Source organism: Gouania willdenowi, chromosome 4 (assembly GCF_900634775.1).
Source record: "Gouania willdenowi chromosome 4, fGouWil2.1, whole genome shotgun sequence".
Classification (NCBI taxonomy): domain Eukaryota; kingdom Metazoa; phylum Chordata; class Actinopteri; order Blenniiformes; family Gobiesocidae; genus Gouania; species Gouania willdenowi.
The window spans coordinates 38845548-38872871 of NC_041047.1; the positions used below are offsets into that span (position 1 = coordinate 38845548).

At 42.6% G+C, this 27324-nt stretch overlaps 1 protein-coding gene across 5 annotated transcripts in view; it reads left to right on the forward strand.

Annotated features, from left to right (window-relative positions):
• The window catches only part of ptprfa (protein tyrosine phosphatase receptor type Fa), a 147238-nt gene that overhangs the window by 40463 nt on the left and 79451 nt on the right, over positions 1–27324 (forward strand). For 2 of the 5 annotated variants that reach the window (XM_028443395.1, XM_028443399.1), the window contains exons 6-8: positions 7265–7282; positions 15706–15816; positions 19457–19468. In XM_028443395.1, coding sequence (XP_028299196.1) covers positions 7265–7282; positions 15706–15816; positions 19457–19468 — 141 coding nt within the window. The remainder of the gene's footprint in view (positions 1–7264; positions 7283–15705; positions 15817–19456; positions 19469–27324) is intronic. The other 3 variants (XM_028443396.1, XM_028443397.1, XM_028443398.1) reach the window with 3 other exon arrangements.

The following is a 27324-nucleotide window of genomic DNA, read 5'->3' on the forward strand; positions in this document are numbered from 1 at the left end:
GGTGCAGACACACTTGTCTCAGGTGCAGAAGCGCACGTCTCAGGTGCAGAAGCACACGTCTCAGGTGCAGACACACTTGTCTCAGGTGCAGACGCGCAGAATGCTTCACTCTAACAGAAAACAATGGGATGTTTATTGGCAGTGGGGCTGTGTGACATCATCGATCACGTGATTTCAAGATGGAGGAACACAGGCTCTAAAACTGTAAAGTAGTCCCATTTTTTAAAAGGCAATCAAACGAATAGGGTGTATAATATTGTGTTTTGTTTGTGCTCTTGTAAACGTAGCCATTGTATGGAGTTTAATTAATATTTATTGTTTACTGATTTATTTCTAGTTTGACCCATTCACCTTTTTATTATATACAAATAATGTACCACATAGATGATAGAGATTACCTCAAAATGAGGACAAATGACAGGTCTTAATAAAGGTTAGAGAGGAGGATGAAGGTGCAACATTAATTCATAAAAATTGTGTTTTTACACACCACACCGAACTTTAAAGCTTAAGCACATAGCATTACTAGAATCGTTCACACACATGGCATTAACTACTGTTCACTCATTGTCAAAATATAATTATCTGATTATTTTTCACAATGAACCCTGAAATCTGTCATGACGCCTCGGCTTTAGGGTGACGTTAAGGGTGAGTTGGTTACTGTTGGTTCTGAGGTGACGTCATGGCAGGTCTCAGTTATGCCCCGCCCCTCCCCCCACCCTCTGAAAGCTGCTGATGTGCCCTTTGTCAGAGCCCTGGGTGCCACACAGCTTCAGGGGCCCTTTTTGATACCTTTCTGTCACCCGTACAGGATCCTCTCCTCTGCTGGAGCGTCTGAGTCATGTTTGTTTTCTTTAAATGGACTAACATCCTAATACTTTAGCACAGACATAGGGAACTGGAGGCCCGGGGGCCATATGCGGCCCTCGGTCTAATTTTGTGTGGCATCCAAAACAAAATTGTAATTCATGAAGTTGGAAGTTATATGAAGAACAACATAATATACAAAACTTCAGAAACAGAAAACGACAGCAAAATGCACAAAATGTCAAGAAAAGTACAAATAGTAACAACAAAAAGATTTTTAAAAATTACATAAAAATAATAATAAAAGACACTCAAATGACAGCAACGATGCACTAAACAAGCACTTAAACACACAACATGACAAGAAAAACAACAACCTATACAAAAGGGCTTCAAAGACACAAAATTACACAAAATGTAACAAGAACAGAAAAAATTCAACAAAAACACAAAGACAAAAATTCATCATATTGACGAGAAACTTAACAAAATGAATTTAAAAACACACGAACAGTGTGTTTACAAGTTTGTATTAATGCTCAGATTGGTCATTCATGCTGACATGAATGTTAATAATGTGGCGCTCGGATCAGATATTCACATTTTTGTGATAGAAGTTGTCCACCCATGATTTAGCATTTTACATGTTGCACTGTTAGCTGGAGTTTAGTGGTCACACCAGGGTTGGGGTCAATTACATTTTAAAATTACAATTACATCTTTAATTAACCATTTTTAATTACAATTCAGTTACAATTATGTTGACCTGTATTTTTTACAATTAAAATTACAATTATTGTTTTCCCCCGGAATCAATTACGTTTATGTTTTCAATTACTAAAGTTCAAATTCACTTAATCACAATTACTGAGCCTTTAAGAAATAACCACATAAAACAAAGAGTTATGAATGTAACTATGGTTCTATGAATCCCGAATGACCGCCAGAGGCGGTGTTTTAAGCACTGAATATTCCCCTTCGCGCATGCGCAGTGCGAGTATGTATACCAACAATGTCACCTGTGACCCCTGGATGACCCGGAGGAAGTTTATATCTTCAGGTATCACTCCAGGGCACTTTCCTACATAATCTTCTCGTGAGCACATGAGAATTCTGAGTGACAAAGAGCTCTGGCGGTCATTCGGGATTCATAGAACCATAGTTACATTCGTAACTTTACGTTCTATTTCATCCCTGCTGACCACCAGAGGTGGTGCTTTAATCACTGAATGACTTATACCAGAAAAGTCGCGAAAAATCCTGCTTACCACCCTTCAGTGTGTAGGATCAGAGGACTCCTGCCTATGGACTACAGCCGATGGGGTGTGGCCACATTCACCCTGTAGAATCTGGAGAAAGTGTCCGGCGATGCCCATGAGGCCACGGCACAGATGTCCTCCAGGGGCACTCCCCTCAGGGCAGTCCATGACGTAGCAACACTCCTGGTAGAGTGGCACCGTACACCAGACGGGAGGAGACGGTTACTTGCCCGATATGCATGGGCAATCACATCGACAATCCAGTGGGACAGGCACTGTTTGAAGACAGCACCACCCCTGTTTGGGGCACCATAACAGAAAAAGAGCTGATCAGACCCCCGAAAAACCTACAGTAGCTGCAAGGTAGGCTCTCAGGGCACGCACTGGGCACAACAGGTCAGACTGGCTCCATGGAAGAAGGGTTGAACTGTGCCAGCCGAATGGGCTGGTTGAGGTGAGCGCGGGACAGCACCTTAGGGAGAAAGGCTGTGTTCGGCCACAGAGTGACTCCCGAGCCATTCGAATTCCACCTCAGACATGTGTCGCTGGTTGATCGGGCGTGCAGCCCACTGACACGCTTTGCGAAGGAAATGGCCAGAAGGAACGCACTCTTAAGAGTAACCCACTTCAGCGCTGCTTGTGCCAAGGGCTCAAATGGTGGAAGGTGCAATGCCTCCAGCACCAGGGGAAGATCCCATGCTGGAGACCTCGTGGTTCTCGGAGGATGCAACCTCCAAACTCCTCTCAAGAAAAGGGACACCAGCTTGTGGCTACCAATTGTGCCATTTGTGCCATTGTCGATATTGCTGCGACATGGACTCTCAGCGTTGGATGCGAAAGCCCTTTGTCCAGATGGGACTGGAGGAAGTCCAAAATAGTTGGCACAGGGCAGTGAACAGGGTCCACATTCCGCCTTGTACACCAGTCGGAAAATAGTTTTCATCTGTTCTCATACTGAAGGCGAGTAGATGGTGCTCTTGCATTCATTATAGTATATCTAACTGGGTCGGCACAGATGCTTAGGAGCGTCTCGGGCCCCCCAGTGGCCAAATGCACAGTTGAAGGCGTTGCGGATTGGGGTGCCGCGTGGCCAGTTGGGACAGGAGACCCCTCCTGTCGGGAAGGTGCCACGGTGTGCCGTGACAGAGGCTGTGCAGGAGCGGGAACCAGCTTCTTCCTGGCCAGAAGGGAGCTACAAGCAGGATCCTGTGGTCCTCCTGAAGGACCCCGTGGAGTACCAGCTGAATCAGAGGAAACGGAGGGAAGGCATACAAGAGGCCATCCGGCCAGGGATGAGCCAATGCGTCCTGGCCTAGAGGACTGGTTGTCTCGGCCAAGGAGAACCACAGAGGGCAGTGGGTCGACTGCTCCAAAGCGAAGAGGTCCACCTGTGCCCTGCCGAATATGCTCCATATAATGTTTGTTACCTCCGGGTGGAGGTGCCACTCCCCTGATGGAGGTTTTCGACAGGAGAGGAAGTCTACCAAGTGGTTCTGCTCTCCCGGTACATGCATTGCTCGTATGCTGATCAAGCGAGGGGCTGCCCATGTGAGGAGCTCCTTTGCCTCTTCCAGCAGCCGTGCAGACTTGGTACCACCCTGATGGTTTATGTGATACACTGTTGAAATGTTGTCCAACCGCACAACGACATGCTTGTCCCTCAGATGTGGCAAGAAGTGCCTGAGAACTAGGTGAACTGCACGCAGCTCCAACACATTGATGTGTGCACATCGGTCTTCCACAGGCCAACGATCATGGGCTGTCCTGCTCTACCACACTGCACCCCATCCTGAGGGGCATGCGTCTGTGGTAACGGTCTCCCTGCGAGATGGAACAGAGCCTATAGGGACGCCTCTGAGCAAGGAAGCCCTGTCCCTCCACAGAGCCAGGGCACAAAGACACTGTTGTGAGACCTTGAGCTTCCTGCTCCTGTACTGCTTGGCATCCAAGTGAAAGCTGTTCAGCCACCTCTGAAGCAGGCGCAGCGACAGCAAGCCCAGAGGAACTACCTCCGAGACTGACTTAGCTTGTCTAAAATACGGAGGAAAGAGACATAAGTCAGCCAGCGGCCCTCCCTGAATAAGGCGAGCTGGCGAGAAATATCGTCCACACGGTGGGGGGAGGATTTTGCTGTCATTGTTACACTGTTCAGTAAAACCCCAATGAAAGTTGTGACCTGGGATGGCACCAGGCAACTCTTTTCCACATTCACCTTGAGTCCAAGTCGAGCCACATGGGACAGGAGACGCTCTGTGTCTTGGGCCCGGGATGGAGCACAGATCAGCCAGTCATCCAGGTATGGGAGAACCTTCAAGCCCTGAGACTGTAGAGGTGCTAGGGCTGCAGACACACACATCGTGAAGACCCTTGGGGAGAGAGAGAGGCCGAAGGGCAGCACCCTGAACTGCCAGCAGCGTCCGCGGTATGCGAACCGCAGAAACTGCCTGTGTTGCCGAGCAATTGGGATGTGAAAGTACGCGTCCTTTAGGTCTATTGATGTGAACCAGTCCCCATGAGCCACCGTTCTGAGGACATCTGCTGTGGTCAGCATGTGAAAAGGCATGACCTTCATAAATTCGTTCAACCCTTTGAAGTCTAGGCTTGGGCGTAATCTGCCTGTCTTTTTATCCACTAGAAAATATGTTAAGTAGAACCCTCCGTGACCTGACCAAGGGTCTATAGGCTCTATGGCGATTTTGGCCAGGAGGGCGGGCAGCTCCTGGTCTAATGCGAGAGCCTTTGACGGGTCACTGATGGATGTCATGGCCGAATGTGGGTGGGCGGCGGCGGAATTGAAGTTTGTACCCATGGGTTAGGGTGGCAACCACCCACGGGTCTGAAGCATGAGTAGCCCACTGTTGGAGCTGCTGATGCGAAAAATACCCGACCGCTGGCCCCAAGGCCTCAATCTCTGCCCCCCCCGGCCCCTCGGGGCCCTAGTGGGAGGGTGGACAGGCTCCGGAGCTCGAAATTGTCTGGGGGGCAGGCGAGCAGAGCCCCGAAAATCCCGAACCGTTCTCCGTGTGGGACGCTGGGCATCACAACGACCAGTGGAGTGGGTTGTTGGCGACTCTGATCTGAGGAGTGGGGGCCCTGCTCAGACATCTGGGATCCAACATCCAAATTCTCACCATAATTACAGAAATGGCTAGCTGAAGCCGCCAAAGAGAGTGTATCCTCCTCGGGCAGCAGCGTTGGCATTGGGGGAGAGAGTGCCACATCAGGCTCCAGGGGAATAACCGGCTGGCTTTCGGCCAGCAGGGATCTCATCTGAGCCAATTCAGCAGACAGCTGCTCGACTTTAGATGATAACACACTATGGGCAGACTTCGTTCTCTTCCAACCTCTGCCCACCTCTTAGGGCGTGTCTGACGGGCCGAAGGTGGCTGCCCAGGGGGAGGTCGACCTCGGCTACTGAGCCTTCCACTCCCGCCAACCTGGCAACCCTGGCTGCCCGAGGCAAGTAGCTGCAGTTCATGCAGGGTTTGCCTGACAGCGCCTCCCTCAGGTGCTCAGGACCAAGCCACGCAGGGCATAGGTCCTGGCCATCCTCTGGCTGTAAAGGAGCTCCACAGGATGTGCAAATATGAGAGCCAACCATTGTAGCTGCCCACTAATTTCAACACAGGTATTCTGGCTCAACAGAGGGAGGGGGCGCGTACGCTGCCTGTCCGGTTTCGCCCTGCACTCCTCGACTCAGCCTGAGCGCGGATGCTGTAGCTTGGGCAAGTATAGGGACTGTATATTGGGGAAGGGAGCGTGCACGCTGCCTGCACAGTAGAGGCCCAAATATACTAAACAAAAAACAACCACCGTACCGTGGTCCTCACCCGAACTGGGCTCTTTAACAGAAGATGAAACTAGCTTGCAGCCGGTGAAGCTAATGTAAACAAATCCACGCCGGGCTCTGGGCGTGCGCACACGACCCACCAGCAAACAAACAAAGTCAGCTAACTTAAACTTTGGGAGTAGGCTGCGCAAACGCAGCCGTCACCGACAATCTCTGTCTATTGTTTTATTTTTCTTAAGACAAACCGTTGATCTGCCGAATAAGAGGCTACTTACCTCGTCAGCATGTGTCGTTGGGACCAAACACAAACCATATGCTGGGGGAGGCGGTGCTAATGCGGCCTGTGCCAACAGAGTTTGCTAATGGGTGAAGCTACCGCTATCCAGCACTCACCATTGCAGCTCCTGGAGGGCGATTGCACACTGCTCCGACCTTCCACGGTGACGGAGCTACTAGCAACAGCAGCTGTATGCACAATATTCCAGCAAACTGCGCGCAAGAAGAAAAAAGGGGAGTGGCCTCGAGTGATACCTGAAGATATAAACTTCCTCCGGGTCATCCAGGGGTCACGGGTGACATTATTGGTCTACATACTCGTACTGCGCATGCGCGAAGGGGAATATTCAGTGCTTAAAGCAGGGGTGTCCAAACACGGTCCTCGAGGGCCGGTGGTCCAACAGGTTTTCAATGTGTTCCTGCTCCAACACTTCTGAAATCCTGAAGCAGCTTTAAAGAAAGTCTGCTAATGAGCCTCTCAGCTGTGTCTGAGCCTTTTTTCTCTTAGTATATTTTTTTTTTTTTATGGTAAAATGATCATGAAGCAAACTGACAGGAAAACGTATGAATATCAATTACAAAGTCAATTATCTGAACTCAATTGCAACTAAATTATTTCAATCATAATTACATCATAATTGTAATTAATGACCAATTACGCAATTGCCATTATAAGTGACCCCAACCCTGGGTCACATAAATGACATAATGACTTCAAGCTAAAATGTTTCTCCTGTTTGAATCATTATTACACTTTAATTCAATTTAATAAAAACCAATAAAACGACTGCTAGTTGTGTTTGAATATCTCAGGCTGATTGGATTAGTGTAGATAGAGTTACAGTAAATAATGCATTAGAAACACACTGATCAGAACAGGAAGAAGTTTAAGCTGCTCCAATAACATGTTATTACCTTTTTATCAACGAGTTCCTGATTTTGAATGAAGCATATTAAAGAATAAATAGATAAAACATATATTTGGATAAACAGAGAGATTATAATTTACAGTCCTTCTGTAAATGTTACAGTGAACAAACACTCCCTCTGATCGTTTTCTTTATTTGTTCTCTGCCTCCGTTTTTACTAATGCTTACCTTTGATTTTATTTGCATTCACTACCTCACAGGTGGTACACCAATCCGAGGTAAGAATGCCGGGTAAAGAAACATCTACTCATTCCAACCGCCTTCACTATGCCCCCCCCACCCCCCACCCCATGCCCATCTTCTCCACTCTCCCTCCTCAGTGTTCTCCCTGTTCCACACATCTGTGTTCTTCACCATGGTCTCATGTTCTCAGGCTACAGAGCATGAATCACATTAAGTTTCTACAGCACAAGTTCACAGATTTAATGTTAGTGCAATTTCAACATCGTTTATATCCATTTTTAATGCTTTAACATGTTAAAGAACAGAAGACATGATATAATTCACTGAGTATTAAATGTAACACACTCAGATATCTATCGTGGGACTACGGATGCAACTTAACGTTTAGATAAATTTGGTGCATTTACAACTTTGGCTGTACATTAATCAGGGTTGGGGTCAATTACATTTTTCAGTTACAATTACATGTCCAATTAGCATTAAAGTAACCAGCATTTTTTTCAATTACAATTCAAATACAATTGTTTTTTTATCCTCAAAGTCAATTACAATTACGTTCTCAATTACTAAAGTTCAATAACAATTAATCACAATTACTGAGCCTTTAATAAATAACTTAATAAAAGTTAACTTTCCTCTTGTGTTATCATCTCGTATGATAACGGATCCTAAATCAGCTGTAAAATACACTAAAAACAAATACCTATCATCTTTATCTTGGTTATTTTGTTAGGCTTCCTACTCTATGAAAATAGAGCTTTTAATAGTTCTGTTGTGGGCGTCTGAGCCTCTTTTCAGTGCAGCCCTCAATTAATTGAATTTTAAATGGTAAAATGTGGGAAAGCTTGATATAAAACATATTTTAATAAATGTTAACCACTTGTGTAAAACTGTAAATAGTACTGTAACATGGTTCCCATGTTTTGCGTTAAATTATAATTGACACTTTTTAGAACATTTTCATGGCAATTACAATTTAATTACAATAACGACAGCAACAGCCTTTTAAAATTACAATTACAGTGATAATTACGCCACAATTGTAATTAATTATCAATTACGCAATTACAATTATAATTGACCCCAAACCTGACAAAAATAAACACTGTTTCACTCAAATAAACAAATAAAAATAAACAAATGTTATAACTGCACGTTTAATTTTTATGCTTATTTGTAAACCAGGAAGAAGACGCACACACAGCTACAATAAGTACATACATGTCTACTCACACATAGACAGACGGGGATATGTACACGATGTGTCTGTACCAGGGTTGGGGTCAATTACAATTGTAATCGTGTTATTGATGATTAATTACAATTATGGTGTAATTATAATCTAAATTAAAGGAGCATAGGTCAGGATTTGAGAAAAAATAAACATTCATTTTAATTTTTTGTTATGCTAATGGTTGATGAAGCGCTCTAAACCAAAGAGAATGAGTTCACACACATTTCTACCTATTTCCTTGAACAGATTGTGTGATACATTTTGTTCTGCTGTTCTGGGTTTGATATCCCACGTAGTTCTGTAGATGTGAAGTAAAATGAACCTAATGGTGACGTCAAATGACTCTGGTGCGCGTTCTCGACGGCTTGGAGAGGCGTCCCAATACCAGAAATAAAGAAGAATGAGAAGAAGACAGCTTGGAGACTAAAAGAAGACAATCACGGTGGACTAAACCACAGTTTGGTTTTACAGATGTACGCAGAGGCATGTGCACAGTTAACAGTCACATGAACAATGAGTAAATAAATACCCGTGTCACAGTTGGAGGGCGGATCAGGCCACATTTTCTTGTCCGAGTCCGACCCAACAGTAAAAATGTTACAGTAACAGTCAGCACTGATTTTATTAACAAACTGTTAATGTCAACATCAGATCAGCGCACGGGTAACAAGCGAAAGTGAAACACAAACATGGGCACAGTGCACGTAAGAGACCCATCGGATCTATTTATATAATCCATGTATCAAAGATAAGAATAATCCATGTTATTGTGCAGAAAAAGGAATGTTTCAACAGTGTATTCCTTTATAATTGTCCTCTTCTCCATTCTCCTTGCCAAGTTGCCCAGTGGATCACAGTGTGTAGCAGCTACATTAGCTATGGCAGCTGCAGCAGGAACGGAAGAACGCTGCCGAACCCGACCCGTCCGGTGCCGTCAGGGTTTGGTCGGGTATCCATCCTCTAGTATCAGCTGTAAACAGGCTTGGCTGATGGCTGCAGTTACACTAACCACTGTGGTTGTCACGGTGAGCTGTTGGTGAGGACCCAAATGCAGGGAAAGATGGAGGCAGGATGCAGGAATACCGTTCTTGGAACCAGTCCATGTTTATTTCAAAAATACAAAATCCAAACTTAAATCCAAAAAACAGGGGAGTAGGAACAGGGAGCAAGACCAGAAACACGGAAGGAGACAACTAACCTGACATCATACACACAATGATCCCGCAGCCATACTGTGTCCAACCACTCAGCTAAATAGTGGAGGAGGCCTGATTGGGAATGGGCCACACCTGGGTGAAAACACGAGGGAGCTAATCAATCACCACCCAAGCACACAGACATCACTGAGGGGTGGAGCCACAAACAGGAATCCCTGAAACACTGACAAGACTCAGAATAAACAGACAGAATAACAAAACACCCAACAGAACATAACAGTGGTGTCACTATGGAGTCTGATTTATACATCCTGCTCTATGCTCCTTTAAATGGTGTTTTCATTCAAAAACATTGTAAAAAATATATTTTTTTTCTATCAATAACATTGATTCTTCCACCCTTAATATAGAGGGACAGGCCACTATCATGTGATCACTGATCAGTGGGGTTAAAAAAGTTGCCTGTACCCTAAACTTTTTGGTTGAGAAGCTTGCTCTGATTGGATAGAAAGGTCTGGAATGCTTTTCACTGCCCTCAAAATCACATTAATGCAGTTTTGTGTGAATGTAGTTTTATTTAAAAACGATAATGTTTGTATGTAACTTTTTTTTTTCCCTTTGACACTAGAATACCATCGTTAAAATTAGTAACACTATCACTATCACTGGATTATTTTTACCATACATAATATACCCAATAAAAAGTAATTATCATGAAAATATATCTAAATATAATACAATACATGACAGATTTGAGTCGTGTTCTTTTATTTTCAATTATGGATTGGAAATGTGTTTATAAAAATACCCGGCTCTAGTATTTTCTGTTTCTTTCTGTAGCCTGTTGTGTGAGTCTGTCTCTGTGGACAGACATCAATAAACACATGGCACTTCAAATGAATCCGTCAGAGCAAAGCATAAAGTTTTTACCCCCACGTGGAACCTGTGGCAGGTTTAGGAGAAGTGAGTTGGAAACTTAAAGCTGCTGGAGACGATAATTGTTAATCAGGTAAAGACATAGTGTGGGCCTCATACAGTAGATCAGTAAAAGATCATTTGCTCATAAAAAGATGTAAAAGGTTGAAATTGTCGGTCTAACGTTTGTTTTGATCTCCAGTGTAAATACTTTGTGTTTCACAGTTTGGTGAAGTGCATTGTGGGATGTGGACTCCTTCATTCTTACTGTGATTTGGTGTTTGTTCTTCGGACGAGGAGGACAGTGATTAGTTTGTTTCCATTATTGTTTGAGTGATATCACCTCATTACACCAGATATTGAATTTCAGATGGATTACGATCTTTCTGAATCTGTGATTTAAAACCAAAACAGAAATACAGAAAAATAAAAAACAGATAAGCAGTGTTTTTCTGTTTTAAAATTAAATCTTCTGTTCGTGTGATACTGTATTTGGATATTTACGGGAAAACTATGGATGAGTGCTTCATGTTTTAAGCTCACCACACAGAGTGGACCCACAGAGGGGGGTGGACTTTTACTCTGCTGTGTTTGATGAAAATGATCTTGTAGCATGTAGCACGCCTCACACCGATGGAAAAGAGACGTAATTTGTTTGTCGATAATGTTTGGTTAAAGAGTTATTGATGGTGGAAGTTTGAATCTGTGAATATCATTCCAATTTTACAGAACAGTATTACAGTTCAAATAGTATCCAAATAATCTGGTGACTGGTTATCAACAGTGAGGCTGGTGTGAGGAACAATAGATGTTTGAACTTTTACCATTTCACACTTTTGCAAAAACAATTACAGCTATTTTGAGGGCAATGAAATATTTATTTTGCACATTTTAATACCGCTACCACTAACAGCAGCCGTCAACACACAGGAAGTTGATCACAAGAAACGAAGAGCACCAGTAGTTTAATTGCACCACTTCTGGTTCCTTTAGTCACATATTTTAGATGCATGTTTTACGTAGCATCCATTAAAAAAAATAATTCATGTATTAATAACTTTTAATCCACTAATTTATCAATAATGTGACTTATGCATTGCTCCTTTTTTGTCCAGGAGTAAAAGTCCGCCCTTGTCTGTGGGTCAACTCTGTTTCCCCGTAAATATCCAAATATCACATAAACAAAAGGTTTAATTTTAAATCAGAAAAACCTTGCATTTTTCTGTATTTCTGTTTTGGTTTGAAATCAGTAAAACAAACGAACCTCACGTTTGTTTGTTATTTTGATTTGGTTTTAAAACGGAATAACCAAGGATTCTTCTGTGTAATCTCTAAAATAAACATCTACCAATGTTTTGCTGCAACCAGGGTTGGGGTCAATTCCATTTTTCAATTACAGTTACGTCTTCAATTATCCATGTACAATTACAACTCAATTATGATTATGGTGATGAGACTAAAATTACAATTATTATTTTCCCCCTGAAAGTCAATTCCAATTAGGTTCTCAATTACTAAAGTTCAATGAGAATTAATAACACTTAATGAGCCTGAAATAAATAACCCCTATATTTTTTTCAATCCATGTCTTAAATTAGCTGTAAAATACACAAAAATTATTATCTATCATCCAATTAGATTTTCATCTCATGGTTTCTTTGTTAGGCTTCCTAATCAATGAAAATATTGGTATTAATCTTTTTGGTGTGGGCATCTGAGCCTTTTTTGTGTCACTGTACCCCTTGATTTATTTATTTTTTAAATAGTAAAATGATCCTCAAGATTCACTGACAGGTAGTGGGAAAACTAAATCTGAAACATGTTTTTTTAGAATTGTTAACTACATACATGTAAGCCATAGCATTGTTTATTAAATTGTAATTGACAATTTTTATAGAATTGTCATGCCAATTACAATTACAATGTCAATTATCTGAACTCAAATACAATTAAATAATTGTAACTAATTAAGACTCCACATCCCACAATGCAATGCACCAAACAAGCAATGTCAATAAGAAAGTGTTCACAGTGGAGATCAAAACAATCTTTGAGGCCTACACTATGTCCTTATCGTCTCCAGCAGCTTTAAATTTTCATGTAAATAATGACAAATCATGTACGTAACAAATAAACATAGTTTTAATTCCTTAAATATTTAACTGTATGTGAAGCAAAGTAGCTCCTGGATTTCATACTGTGCTTGTTCAAATCATTGATCTGATTACAGGAATACCCTTGAATACATTTAAATCACATTTAAACTGATGTCTGAAAGTAAAACATATATTTTCAAAGTTGTTTGACAAACTCATCCCATTTGACATTTCAGAAATGAATTCTGAAATCTGTGTAATTGTGTTTCTCATGTATTTATTGTTCATCACATCTACACTCTGTACACACTACTGCATTTTTAACAAGGACATTTTTGCATCTAGTTTAATAAACTAACCTCTCAACGGAAAAATGGTCTGAATTGTTGGTAAAAGCAGTGAGACGAGGTTTGGAAATGCTGTCAGGTAAGTGTGTGGTCCAGAGTTGGAGCTAATGAGTGATAATTGAAATATTACTGTCTTTAAATTAAAGGCCAGCACTTGTTCATCATTGTCCATCTTAATCTTTATTTTTTTGTCTTTTGATTCTTAGACGCGAGTCTTTGGTTACTTTTAGTGCATTAAGCAAAGTATAGCAACATGATCTGAGAAATGATGTTTCCTATTGGCCCTGGTCCTCATTTATTAACAGATAATGTGACAATATGTACGCACTGTACGTTAGACAAGATAAACCTGACAGTTCATAAAATAATTGGCTGAACCCATCAAAATAAGGGTTTTAAAGATTTATTCTGCAGTGTAACCCACACTTTCCACTTAATGTGTAAGTGCTGCGTAACAGCAACGGAGCTGATACGTTTCCATTAAAGTCACTGTCTGTAAATGTTACACTAATGTACTACTCATACTAAGTCTGATGTCAAAATGAGTATGTGGTATGTTGACAATAGATAGTATGTGAGAAATACCTGGATGTATACTATATGGGGACATTTTTTAAGTATGCACGGTGGGCACACTAGTCATACTCAACCATCCCATGATGCATTGCGAGCAGAATGTAAAATGGTCCAGGGACTGGTTTCAAAGCTAAATATCAAACATCCCCTTTTCAAAATAAAAGCATCTTTTCTCATCTTGCATTCATTTTTTTTTTAATTCTTTTGTAAATAGGGCTCTTGTTTTTAAGTTAACAGGAAGTTTTGTCAAAAAAAGTAAATGGAGGGTCTCTGAAAATCTCTGAAATGTCAGAATGAAATGTCTACTAGAGTTTTTTGGATCAAACGAGCGCATGTTCTACTTGGACACTTTGTCACTTAAAATGTTTTCAGAACTTTCAAAGGTGGAGAATCAACAGATATTTAGCCTCAGTGTGATTCAGGTTGTTGTCGTTGAAGATTCCAAATGCATCTTGGGAAACTCAGTGGGGACACTATACATCCTAATCATACTTAGAGTATATAGTAGACAGTATATACTCATTGAGTTTGTAGTGCATAGTACAGAGTGTGTGATTTCAAACACAGCCAATGTGTCAATATCCACCTCATGCGTAATGACTCCATCAGTCCAGAGCCCTCCAACAGATACACAGACCCTCCAACAGATGCACAGACCCTCTATTTTTGACAGAACTCAGGGAAACAATGCATACATTCAGCAAAGATGATTTTGTGTGGCACAGGAAGTAGTGCACAGACAGAATAAAACATCCGGCTTATTTGCAAAATAAAATACTCCATGTTCAAGTCGGATCTTAGTTCCATTCATTTTGCGACCCTCTTGCTCCTTTTCAGGGTGGGGGGGTCTGCTAATGCCCATCTCCAGCTTTCTTCAAGCACTAGGCGGGGCTACACCCTGGACAGGCCGGAAGTGGATCATATTTCCCATATTAATATTGACCTTATCTATGGTTAAGCCACAATAATCTCCACAAAAGATGAAGATCTACATGACAGGACCAAGTGTTTTAGTTTCTGATCCTCTCCAAGGACACGATCAATTGTTTGTATGGTTTTATGGTTGTCATTATATTCACTACAACTCACACAATTACACGTGAGTTAGTGAGACCTCCTGAGTCCTTGCCACAACAGATACACATCACAGGCGTTGGGTTTAAGGTGGGGATTGACGGACAGTGGAGCACTGAGACGTTATGGAGCAGTTACGCATCCAGTGTAATATAGACTACAGCGTTTTAGGGCCACAATTCAGGATTGCAAAAGTTACGAAAGTTCATTTATTTCATTAAATTGACTTAAAAGATGAACCTAATATACTGTATTATATAGACTTAACATGCAAAGTATGAGATATTAGATTTATTTATTCACGTCTGTATACAAGGTCATATGTTAACACTACGACTTTTTCTAGAACTATGACCTGTGTATTGTTTCTAGAAGTGTTGGATTCAACTTTAGTTTTTGGGGAAATAAAAAAAAAATGAAAGTACAATTGTTAAAATAATAGTTACTATCGAACCACAATAACTAATAAATCAGCAATATATTTCAGATTGCCATCCAAGTATCGTGATCCAATCTAATCCGGGCAAGGCAAATTTATTTGTATAGCGCATTTCATACACAAGACAACACACTGTGCTTTACATGATCAAAAAGTGCAACAGAAAACATTCAACAGCTTATAAATCAATAAAAACATTAAAATCAGCAGTAAAAACATTTAAAATCATCAACACATGACATCAACAACATGACCAGAAATCTTCCTCTCAATCATACGCAGTTGAGAAAAAGAGTGACTTTAACTTTGATTTAAAAATGTTCATTTGATGCTGACTTCAGCTCTGCTGGCAGTTTGTTCCACTTCTTTGCAGCATAACAACTAAAAGCAGCATCACCATGTTTGCTGTGAGCTCTGGGCTCCACAGACAGAGGCGTATCATCCCAGCCCTAGTGTTAATGTTCACACAATAACTTTTTGGTTCTATGGGAGCATCACCAGGTTTTAACCCTAACCCTCACACAGATCGGTGCAGCTTACTACAATCTGTTGATAAATGAGGCTGAGGTGTGTGTGTGTGCTGCAGCTCTAAACTCTGACACAGTCACCTGCTTCTCCAGGAGCTCTACAGATTGAAAACAGTGAGGAATCCGACCAGGGCAAGTACGAGTGTGTGGCCGTCAACAGAGCTGGGACTCGCTATTCAGCACCAGCTAACCTGTATGTTCGAGGTAAGATCCAGACTTGGTCTCACTAATGTTCTCACTGTGCTGCATGATGCTCTCTGCTCTAACTCTGTCTCCTCAGTGCTCACGAATGAACCTCACTTTGTATTTTGTGTGTCTGAGCTGCTGAAGATGGGGAGCAGTGTTCATTTTGACAGAAAACATTGATTCAGTTTTACTCAGTCTTTTGACTCAAATCAAAGTTAGTTTTAGTCATAATTTACTGGTTGTCATCAGAAATATTTCTGTTTTAGTCAACTAACTTCCTGGATTTAATCAGTGTGCTGGACTACGAAGCAGGCTAACGTCTTACGAGGTTAAATCACCACGGTAACTTAGGCTGAACGATTAACCTGGTCGGGACTAAGTTTTGTTCTGGCAAGGATCTTAGCGAGTACTAAAGCTCCGCCTCCTGACCAATCAGTTCTCTTAGAAAACAACCTGCTCAATAAAAGCAGGATCGTTCTGTGAACACGTCTCTGTGTGAATCTGATGTGAAGTTGACAGGAGAGAGAATATTTAGACATTGATGCAATACTTTCATTTTACGGTGACATCGTATAGGAAATATAGAGATTTTTATCTGATGGACTGACCTACATTAGTCAGCTGATAAAGTCTGTGTGCGTCGGACGCTTTCAGACCTAAGTTAATGAATGAATTAGTGTAATCTGTGGTGATGCAGCGAGCCTCAGTCCTGTAAGATAATACAAAATACAAATATTGTTCATATTATGATGTAGGCTGAGCTGTATGAACGCAGCATCAGAGCCACAGAAGGTGAAAGTGAAACTGATCAGAGTTTCTGTTTAGTCTTAGTTTAATAATCTCACTAATTTAACTATTAACACTCATCAATTCCTGCATTCATTCTTTCCTGCTTTTACTGTAGCAACAGTGTTTTTGGTCTGAATTATTGATTTGAATTCTTCATATTTTAAAGAATTATTCATCACTTGTGATGTAAATTGCACTACACAGTTTCTCTGTGATTGTGATTGGTCTGACGCTCCACCTCTGTCACAAGAGCGCGAACGTAGCCAGGCTGAAATCAACTCGCTTAACTTAGCGAATCTGATTCAGATCTGTAAACAACAGAAGAAGTCAGGAAAATATGGGCAGATTTAAAAAGAAGAAAAAAGTAGTTGCATATGAATTCTTTCAGATATTTTTTTATTCATTCATTCAGAAGTGTTGATTTAGCAGAAAAGATCTCTCTGTTGCCTTTTTTCTTTATTCCTCCTCTCATTCATGCCTGCAGCTGTTGTGTGTAAAGCTGTCAGTTAACACTGTCCTGAAAAACTCAGGCTGTGTTTACACAACAACATTCTGTCCTCCTCCTTGGCTTCAGACCGCCTTCATTCACAGACTTACATGCGTTGACAATTTATGCGTGGTGGGCGTGTCCGGAGCCTGGAGTGGAGAATACGCGCAGGAGATAAGTGCCTAACCGCATAAAAAAAACATTTAAGTCCATACCGGAGAATAGGGCTCATTGCGTTTGCTGAGTTGCTCTATTTGCAATTCCTCCTCCCATTGTTTAGTGTAGCATAGCATTTCCATGTTCAATAGCAGCAAACTGTGTGGTTTGTCTAGTGCAGGGATCTGCAACCTTTACTCTCAAAGGAGCCATTAAACCTCATCTCACCTGGATTAAAGTCCTCCTGGAGCCGGAAAAAGAACCTTCTCAATGAAGACAATACAGTGAATGAAATTCTATACAGTTAAAATGACATGAGTAATGTTTGATTTCATGATTTGATTTATATTAATCATGTAAATGGCGACTTAAAAACAGATTAAAATAAAATGAAATAAATTAACATCAAGAAATAACAACTAAACAGTATCTTGCATCTTCAAATTCGTACACATCTCAGTTTACATGAACACAATGTTATATAAAGATTATTTTTAGTTAATGTATTTAAAGGGCCTCAAAAAGTAACGAAGTTTGATAACACATGATCATGTGATCAACACATGCTAATTTCTCATTTCTTGCCACACATAAAACATACATATTTAACCTGTACATTGGTGGTTAAATGAATCTGTTCCCACACAATTAAAATCTCTATTTTCTTCCAGAAAAGTGTTTTTGTTGGTTTAGTTATTTACCAGGGATTTAAAACTTTAGGTTAGCCACATGTGCAGGAAAGCTGATGGTCTGTAGATGTTGTAGGAAGTGAAGTAGGAAGGTGCTGAGTCATTGCACAATGTGATTTATTTTTAGGTTAACAAATGTTATATCTTGATTTTATTTGTCATTAATCAATAATAGCCTCTGTAGGAAAATAACAACTCTTTATTTCAATAGGTTTTTTTAAAGCTATAGGGAGCCATTGCAAAAGAGTCAAAGGGCCACATGAGGCTCCAGAGCCGCAGGTTGCAGACCCCTGGTCTAGTGGTTCTCAACCTTTTCAGCCCGTGACCCCCAAAATAAAGCTTCCAGAGACCGGGGACCCCCACTGTAGTTGAAGGTGGTTGAACACAGACATGAACATTGAAGAACAGTCATGTGGAGACAGGACCATCTATAAGGGGGAATAAAGGGGAGAGATTTTTGGGGTCCATCCATAAAGTCAGTAAAATTATTATCCATTGTTCTATGAATCTGTGATAACCACATTTATTTATTTATCTGAATAATATCCACTGTTATCCAGGAAGTTTATTATCATTTGTCCCGTAGTATATAGTCATATTAAAGATGTAAACCCTTCGGGTAACAAAGTGGGTTAACAGTGATGGTCATGGGATTTTAAAAACCACCAGCCAAAAACAGACAGAAAAAGTGTCAACAATGGAACAATTAATTTAAACTGGAAAATAATGGGCATGGCAAATTGTAATGTTAAATTGGTAAAAATAAGCATGAAATATGGTGAAAAGAGGTTAAAAGTGACAATAATGGATCAACATATGGGACATTAGTTGGGAAGAGTAGTGGAATGGGTTTATAAGTGCCGAAAATGTCTTGAAAGTGAAAAAAGGAGCAGAAAAGGCATTTAAATTTGATGGAGAAATAGGAGTAATGTAGCAAAAGGCATTAAAAGGGGCAAGAAAAAGTGATGGAAATAGGTCCCAAAAATTGGGAAAAAAATAGGCTTAAATTGTTCAAAAATAATTCTTAGTTTCTTGAAGGCATCTGGGAACCCTCTCTCAGTGTCTCGCAATCTCAAATGTGGTCCTAACCTCAAGGGTGAAAACCCTATTGATCATTTGTAACGTCTGTTAGCACACACAGAAATCAAATCCTGTATGTTTTAACTATGTGTACTTGTTGAGTTGTGTGATTATAGGAAAAACAGTCCTTGTATTGTTAGAAAATGTTCTGGGTGAAAATTGTGTTTACGATAAACATGCTGAGCTCATGTGGTTCAGTTAACAAACCAATAATATTGTGCAATCAGACAAGCCGTGTGGAGCAGTCAGATCAGTTGGTAAGTGTTAGAGCTGGTTAATGCAGCCTCAGCGTGCGTTTGATTGGATCAGCAGATGTTTCTTGTTTCACTCTCTCTGTTTCTCCTTCTCTTTTTCTTCCCACTCCTTTTGTTTTTTCTATCTTTCACTTGATCTTGAATCCCTCATCACCATCGCACTCGTCACCCTAATTAAAAACAATCCAAACCTCACCGCTCAGATCAACGGGAAGGTTGGTTTTTTCACTCTTTACCCTCAGTGGACTGGAGCCGTGCTGCGCCAGCGACTCGCTGTGCGCCTTAGGCCCGTCCTGGACCCTGACCTGACACTGACCCACAGTCCCTCTCCACCGTCCATCCAACCATGGCTCTACGTACTGCATCTTGCTCCGTTACATTTTGTGAAATGAGCTCGTCTCACAATCCACCGACAAAATCCCATTTTCATTCCACAGTTTGTGCTCACTTCACAAAAGTATCTCCTCAGTCTCATGTTGGTCTTCAGCATGCTGGTCCTGACTTACTTAAAGGAATGCCTCGTCCTCATAACCCTCTGAGCATCATCACACAGAGAATATGGCTCCTTGTTTCATTCTCTCAAACATGCACAGCCTTTAGCCAGAATCTACGTTCAGGGTCATTAGAAGCAGAGAGTTGAGTTCTTTAGTCAGTCTTTGAAGTCTTAGCAAGTAAAAACCCTAGTTAATGATATCATTTAGGACCTGTGAGTTGTTTAAAGCTGGAGAGCTGCAGTACTGCCTCGCCATCTGAATGGCCATGTTTTCATTGGAGCTTTAATTCCTCTTTAATCCAGAATAAAAGTGAATTCCTCTTTAAACTCACCTTGTAAACACTTAATTCCGAATGCAAATGTAATTCCAAATTTAACTTAAATCCCAATTAGGTGGCTGGTTTAATCTGATTTTAATTCCAAATTAATTATTTCCTCTATCTTGTAAATGTTTAATCCTGCTTAAGTTAATTCCGGTCGTTCTGCACATGCTCCACCAGGCGCGATGACACGGGGTGACGACATAATCCAAGATGGCGGCCTGGATTTGTGCTGAGACTAATTTTTTTAACAAGAGCCTTATAAAACGTGGATATAATGAAAAGAGTGGATGGACAGAGGCATAAACATAAAGAAATTCACACGGACACATGGATTTATTACACACAGACATCAGCAAACGGAGAGGCTTCATCGGGGCACCAGAGCTTCACTTATGACGCACGGATCATTATAAAGTTATTTTTTCACTCAACATCCTGTGTAAACCTCAATTCAGGAATTTACTCCTTCCATGTAAACACAAAGCAGAACACTTTAATTTTGAATAATGGGGAGTGGTGGCCTAGTGGTTAAGTGGGCTTGTAATCGGACAGTTACTGGTTCGAATCCCACCCAGGCCATCACTGTGGGATGTTGAGCAAGTCCCTAAACCCAATCTAACTGCTCCCTGGGCACCTGCAATTGGCAACCCACTGCTACCCCTCGAGGAAAATGGGTAAAATGCAGCGAAGACTTTCACTACGGTGATGAGTAAAGGTTACATTATTATTATAATGTAATTCTGAATAATTAATTTGGAATAAAAAAAACACAATGTAATCATGGCCACATTGTGAGGAAAAGCTTTTGTAAATCCACATGGTGGCTGTTGCTTGTTCGTGCAGGAACACATTCAATACATGTCAGACTGCCACCATCTTGGAGTACATTTATTTCTTGCTTTATCTTTTTGGTTTAGTTTAGTAATCAAATTAAATATTTATTGTCCTTGTTTCTGTGGAGAAAATTATTGTCTTAAAGCTGCAGTAAGTTTTTTTTGGCGTCATTTTGTCACAAATCCGTCCTAACCTTTGATCATATTGTAATTCAGAGTGTTCTTAGAGGACCTGGGACCTCTGCTCCTTCTCCTGGCTATGTATTTCAGATTTAGAAATCAAGGAGCGTGACACTGTCTTTCAGCCAATCAGAGATCTGTTTACAAAGAAAGCGAACGTCTCGAACTGTGAGGGTCTGCGCCTCGCACTCGCGTCAGAAGGAAAGTGATAACAGACTGTATAAATCATGTTTACCTTGGACAAGCATATCCAAGGTGGAGAGAATATATAAAATTAATTTACAGTCTGGACAGGGAGTGGTGTGGGTCTGCTCCGACCTGCAGCTGGGATCGCTGCGTGTCCGGGTTCTACTGGGAACATGACCACCTGTGAACTTTGGGACAGGGGAGGGGCTCCCGGCAGCGTGTGCCCCCAAGAGTCTTTAAAACATTAGAAAACTCTTCAATTACACAAGAAACATTCACTAGATTTGTAAATAGTTGCTTTTTAGAAAAAGTTGGTAAGGGGAGTTGGAAAAAGCTCTGCAGTCACAAAAATGCTGGTGGGTTGGAAACAGGGAGGGGAGGGGGAAGCATGGTTTTTTTCAATCCAGTTTCACAGATTCTACATACTGCAGCTTTCTGAAAACTTTTTTCATTAATGCAATGTTATGGAAAGCCATAAAGTATAAATGTGACATCAGTGATATCGTTATTATGTGAGACTTAGTAGAGATATCACTGATGTCACACGTGGAGGACATGTACTCAAAATAGGTGCAAATAGTGACTTTAGTACTACTCGTAACACTTATATCCAAATAAGGGGGCGTGGAAAAGGCAATTCAGGCTTCCCATTGGCTTCTGAAAATATTCCAACCAATCAGGGAGCTGCCTTTGGTTTTCCCTTCTACTTTAATTGCATTAGCTCTACTAGTACTACTTTTGGATTAAGTGTATATGCTTTAATGGAATGGGACACCCTTCTAAGAAAGACAGTCAGGGGGGAGTTCTGTTGAGTTTACACAGTCCAGTACAGTAGGTGGCAATATGCATCTATTCAAGTTGGTTGCAACACGCTAATAACCAGTTAACAAACGAACATGTACTACTTTTAAATCTTTTGAATTTACTAGTACTTCTAATAGACTGAAAAACCATTACTAGTTGTTTTACTTGTAAAGGTCTTTTGTGCACTAGTGCGTGACTTACTAGTAGACAATGTGTTACTAGTAGTACTAGTAAAACTAAAACATTCACTAGTAGTACTACTAGACCTAATGTAAAGGAAGTAGGAGGGACTATACATAAATCCAGCTTCCAAATCCCCAATATAGTCAGTGACTAGAGACACTATGACCTGTCCTATTGTTTGTAAACATCCATATATTTAATGCATGCTCAGCATTGCGGTCAGAAAGCATGGCAGTGCCTCTCTACCTGTGCTGTCCTTCCCCCTTCCTTCTCCTTCCATCCTTTCCTCTTCTCTGTCACGGAAGACAAAATAAGAGTCTGTTTTCATTCTAGCCTCATGTTAAAAATATCAGTTTTATTTTCCACTTATTTACCCATTGTGCTACATCTTACATCAGTAACATCACCTTCTTAAATTCATATTCATAATTTAACTGCACATTCATTGTCATTGAGCAACTTTCTAATTGACTACTAATCACAACCTGACACTGTGACGAAAGCAGCCGTGTCATGCTTTAATAAGGCCAGACTGTGGAGTGAATTAATAATGGATTCTGACCTCACGTCAAGTTTCTGAGAAAGAAAAACCCACAAATAATTAATCCATTATTCAAATGTTACACCAAACACAGTCACTGCCAGTCATCCAAAGCACACGAGAGGGTCGGCTGGAACACTTTAGATGTCCAATATTATCAGCCTTCATATTTACTAACCGTACCTTAAGGCTGGAGCTGATCTTTATATAGATCTATAGATCTAGTTCTCAGATGAGAGACAGTTAAAAACAGCAGTAGAGATCCTAATAAAGACTTGACCAACTGTTAAATAAGACTCATCAGAAGATTAACTCAAAATATGTAGCCTCATCCACACATGCTAAAAGCAGTTGTTAGGTTTTAGTTAACCACCTCTTGTCAGGTGTTCTCCAATATAAAAACTGAACCATCAATATCTACTCTACTGCTTTTCAGTTTTATAAATTAATTCATCCATCCATTTTCTTCCGCTTTTATCCGGGGCCGGGTCACGGAGGCAGCAGTCTCAGCAGAGATGCCCAGACCTCCCGATCCACGCACACCTCCTCCAGCTGTTCTGGGGGGACCCCGAGGCGACAGCAGGCCAGCTCAGAGACATAGTCCCTCCAGCGTGTCATGGGCATTCCACGAGGCCTCTTCCCAATAGGACATGCCTGAAACACCTCCCGAGGGAGGCGACCATGAGGCATCCGAAACAGATACCCCAGTCACCTCAGCTGGCTCCTTTCGACGTGAAGGAGCAGTGCCTCTACTCCGAGCTCCTCCCGAGTGACTGAGCTTCTCACCCTATCTCGAAGGGTGCGCCCAGCCACCCTGCGAAGGAAACTCATTTCGGCCGCCTGTATCCGCGATCTTGTCCTTTCGGTCATTACCCAAATCTCATGACCATAGGTGAAGGTAGGAACGTAGATCGATCGGTAAATTGAGAGCTTTGCCCCCCGACTCAGCTCCCTCTCCACCACAACAGTCCGATACAGCGACCGCATCACTGCTGACGCCACACCGATCCGTTTATCAATCTCACGCTCCATCCGACCCTCACTCGTGAACAAGACCCCGAGATACTTGAACTCCTCCACTTGAGGCCAGGACTCTCCACCGACCCAGAGAGGGAAGCCACCTTTTTCCGGTGGAGAACCATGGCCTCAGATTTGGAGGTGCTGATCCTCATCCCGGTCGCTTCACACTCGGCTGCAAACCGCCCCAGTGCACGTTGGAGGTCCTGATTTAAGGAAGCCAACAGAACAACATCATCTGCAAACAGCAGAGATGAAATCCTGAGATTCCCAAATCAGACTCCCTCCGGTCCCTGGCTGCACCTATAATTTCTGTCTATAAAAGTAATGAAGAGAACCGGTGACAAAGGGCAGCCCTGGCGGAGACCAACATGCACTGGGAACAGGTCTGACTTACTGTCGGCAATGCGAACCAGGCTCCTGCTGCGGTCATACAGGGAACGGACAGCCCTTAGCAAAGGGCCCCAGACCCCATACTCCCGGAGCACCCCCCACAGGGCACCACAAGGGACACGGTTGAACGCCTTCTCCAGATCCACAAAGCACATGTGGACTGGTTGGGCGAACTCTCACGAACCCTCGAGCACCCGATGAAGGGTATAGAGCTGGTCCAGTGTGCCGCGACCGCGACAAAAACCACATTGTTCCTCCTGAATCCGAGGTTCGACTATCGGCCGGATCCTCCTCTCCAGCATCCTGGAGTAGACCTTGCCGGGGAGGCTGAGGAGTGTGATCCCTTTGTAGTTGGAGCACACTCTCCGATCCCCCTTCTTAAAGAGAGGAACCACCACCCCGGTCTTCCAATCCTGAGGCACTGTCCCCAACTGCCACGCGATGTTGCAGAGACGTGTCAACCAAGACAGTCCTACAACATCCAGAGACTTAAGGTACTCAGGACGAATCTCATCCACCCCTGGAGCCCTGCCCCCGAGGAGCTTTCCAACCACCTCGGTGACTTCAGCCCGGGTGATGGGCGAGTCCGCCTCTGAGTCCCCAGCCTCTGCTTCCTCATCGGAAAACGTGGCAGTGGGATTGAGGAGACCCTCGAAGTACTCCTTCCACCGCCCGACGACATCGCCAGTTGAGGTCAGCAGCTCCCCCCCGGCACTGTAAACAGTGTTGGTGAAGCACTGCTTCCCCCTCCTGAGGCGCCGAACGGTTTGCCAGAATCTGTTCGAGGCCGACCGATAGTCCTCCTCCATGGCTTCTCTGAACTCCTCCCAGACCCCAGTTTTTGCCTCAGCGACCGCGCAGGCTGCAGCACACTTGGCCTGCCGGTACCTCTCGGCTGCCTCCGGAGTCCTACAAGCCAAAAAGGACAGGTAGGTCTCCTTCTTCAGCTTGACGGTATCCCTTACTTCCGTGCGCCACCACCAAGTGTCCGAGACACGCGGCCGGAGATCAGATGATTCAACTACAAAGTGGATCATCGACCTCCGGCCTAGAGTGTCCTGGTGCCACGTGCACTTATGGACACCCATGGTGTTCGCTATGGACAAACTGTAACTGGAACAGAAGTCCAATAACAAAACACCACTCAGGTTCAGATTGGGTAGGCCGTTCTTCCCAATCACCCCTGTCCAGGTCTCACTGTCGCGGCCCACGTGGGCTTGAAGTCCCCCAGTAGAACAATGGAGTCCCCAGTCGGGACACCATCTAGTACCCTTCCCAGGGACTCCAAGAAGGCCAGGTACTCTGCGCCAATGTTGGGACCTAGGCCAAGGCAACGGTGAGAGACCTGTCCCCAACCCGAAGGCGTAGGGACACGGCCCTCACGTTCACTGGGGTAAACTCCAACACGTGGCGGCTTAGCTGGGGGGCAATAAGCAAGCCCACCCCAGCCCAACGCCAGAGAAGTGGAGCGTCTAGCCTCTCTCCAGGAGTTGGGATCCAGGGCTCAAGCTGTGCGTGGAAGTGAGCCCGACTATATCTAGCCGGTACCGCTCAACCTCCCGCACAAGCTCAGGCTCCTTCTCCCCCTGCGAGGTGACGTTCCATGTCCCAACAGCCAGAAGGTGTAGACACAGACCGGGCCGCCTAGGCACCCCTGCTCGACCGCCACCCAGTCCTTTCTGCACCCGACCCCTAAGGATCCCTCTGCGGGTGGTGGGTCCACAGGAGGGCGGGCCCACGTTGTCCTTTCGGGCTCGGCCCGGCCGGGCCCCGTGGGCCAAGGCCCGACCACCAGGCACTCAGATTCGAGCCCCAGTTCCAGGCCTGGCTCCAGGGTGGGGCCCGGCTGCGCCATACCGGGCGACGTCACGGTCCTTATTTTTATACTGTCCATAGAGGGTCTTCTGAATTGCGCTTAGTCTGACCCGTCACCAAGGACCTGTTTGACATGGGAGACCCTACCAGGGGCATAATGCCCCAGGCAACATACTGTAGCTCCTTGGATCATTCGGGTACTCAAACAACCCCACCACATTAAGGTGGTAGTTCACGGGGTTGTAAATTAATTCAACTGTCCTTAAAAAAAAAAGTTAAATTAATTCAACTGTCCTTAAAAAAAGTCCCTGTTACACAAATCCATTCATTAACCATCATCACATGTGTTTGGTAATCTTTATAAAATGAACAGAATAAGTGAAATAAATCGCTATTTTAGTTATTTGGTAAGAGCTAAAGAGCAAAAGCAAGACAAGAAAATCTGCTTAAAAAGTCAAAAATGAAATTCTAGGCGTTAAAGAAAGGATCCAGTAGTGAGTCGACCCTCCACTTGTTTCTTTGAGCTGTTTCCGATTATTACTTTATTTGGTAAAAATGACTTTACAAAGAACATCCAAAGTCTCAAATTAAAATAATTCTTTTTTGTAACTTTCCATAAAATCCATCCACAAATGATTTCAGTGGGAATTCTATCAAGGAACACAATGATAGTCTAAATCAGTGGTTCTCAAGTTTTTCAGTCCGTAACCTCCAAAATAAAGGTTCCAGAGAGCGGGGACCCCCACTGTAGCTGAAGGTGGTTGAACACAGACATGAACATTGAATAACAGTCATGTGGAGACAGGACCATCTATAAGGGGGAATAAAGGGGAGAGATTTTTGGGGTCCATCCATAAAGTCAGCAAAATGATGATCCACTGTTCTATGAATCTGTGATAACCACATTTATTTATTCATCTGAATAATATCCACTATTATCCACAAAGTTTAGTATTATTTGCACCATAGTATATAGTCATCTTAAAGATGTAAATCCTTGTTTTAATCAGAAATAAAAAGGGTTAAAAGTGACCAAAAATGTTGGAAAAGGTGGTGAAATGGGTTAAAATTGGTTAAAATTTGCATAATAGAGTGGCCAAAAATGGAGAGAAAGGGCGTTTACAGTAGGTTAGGACTCTTTATTTGTACCAGGAGGTAAAATTGTTTTACAGACAGGGATACGGCAGACCAACATAAAATATACAAAAGCAACATTACAAAGTGTCAATAGTGGAAATGTAATTTAAAAGTGGTAATGTAATTTAAAAAGTAGGAACAATTATTTTAAACTGGCAAATAATGG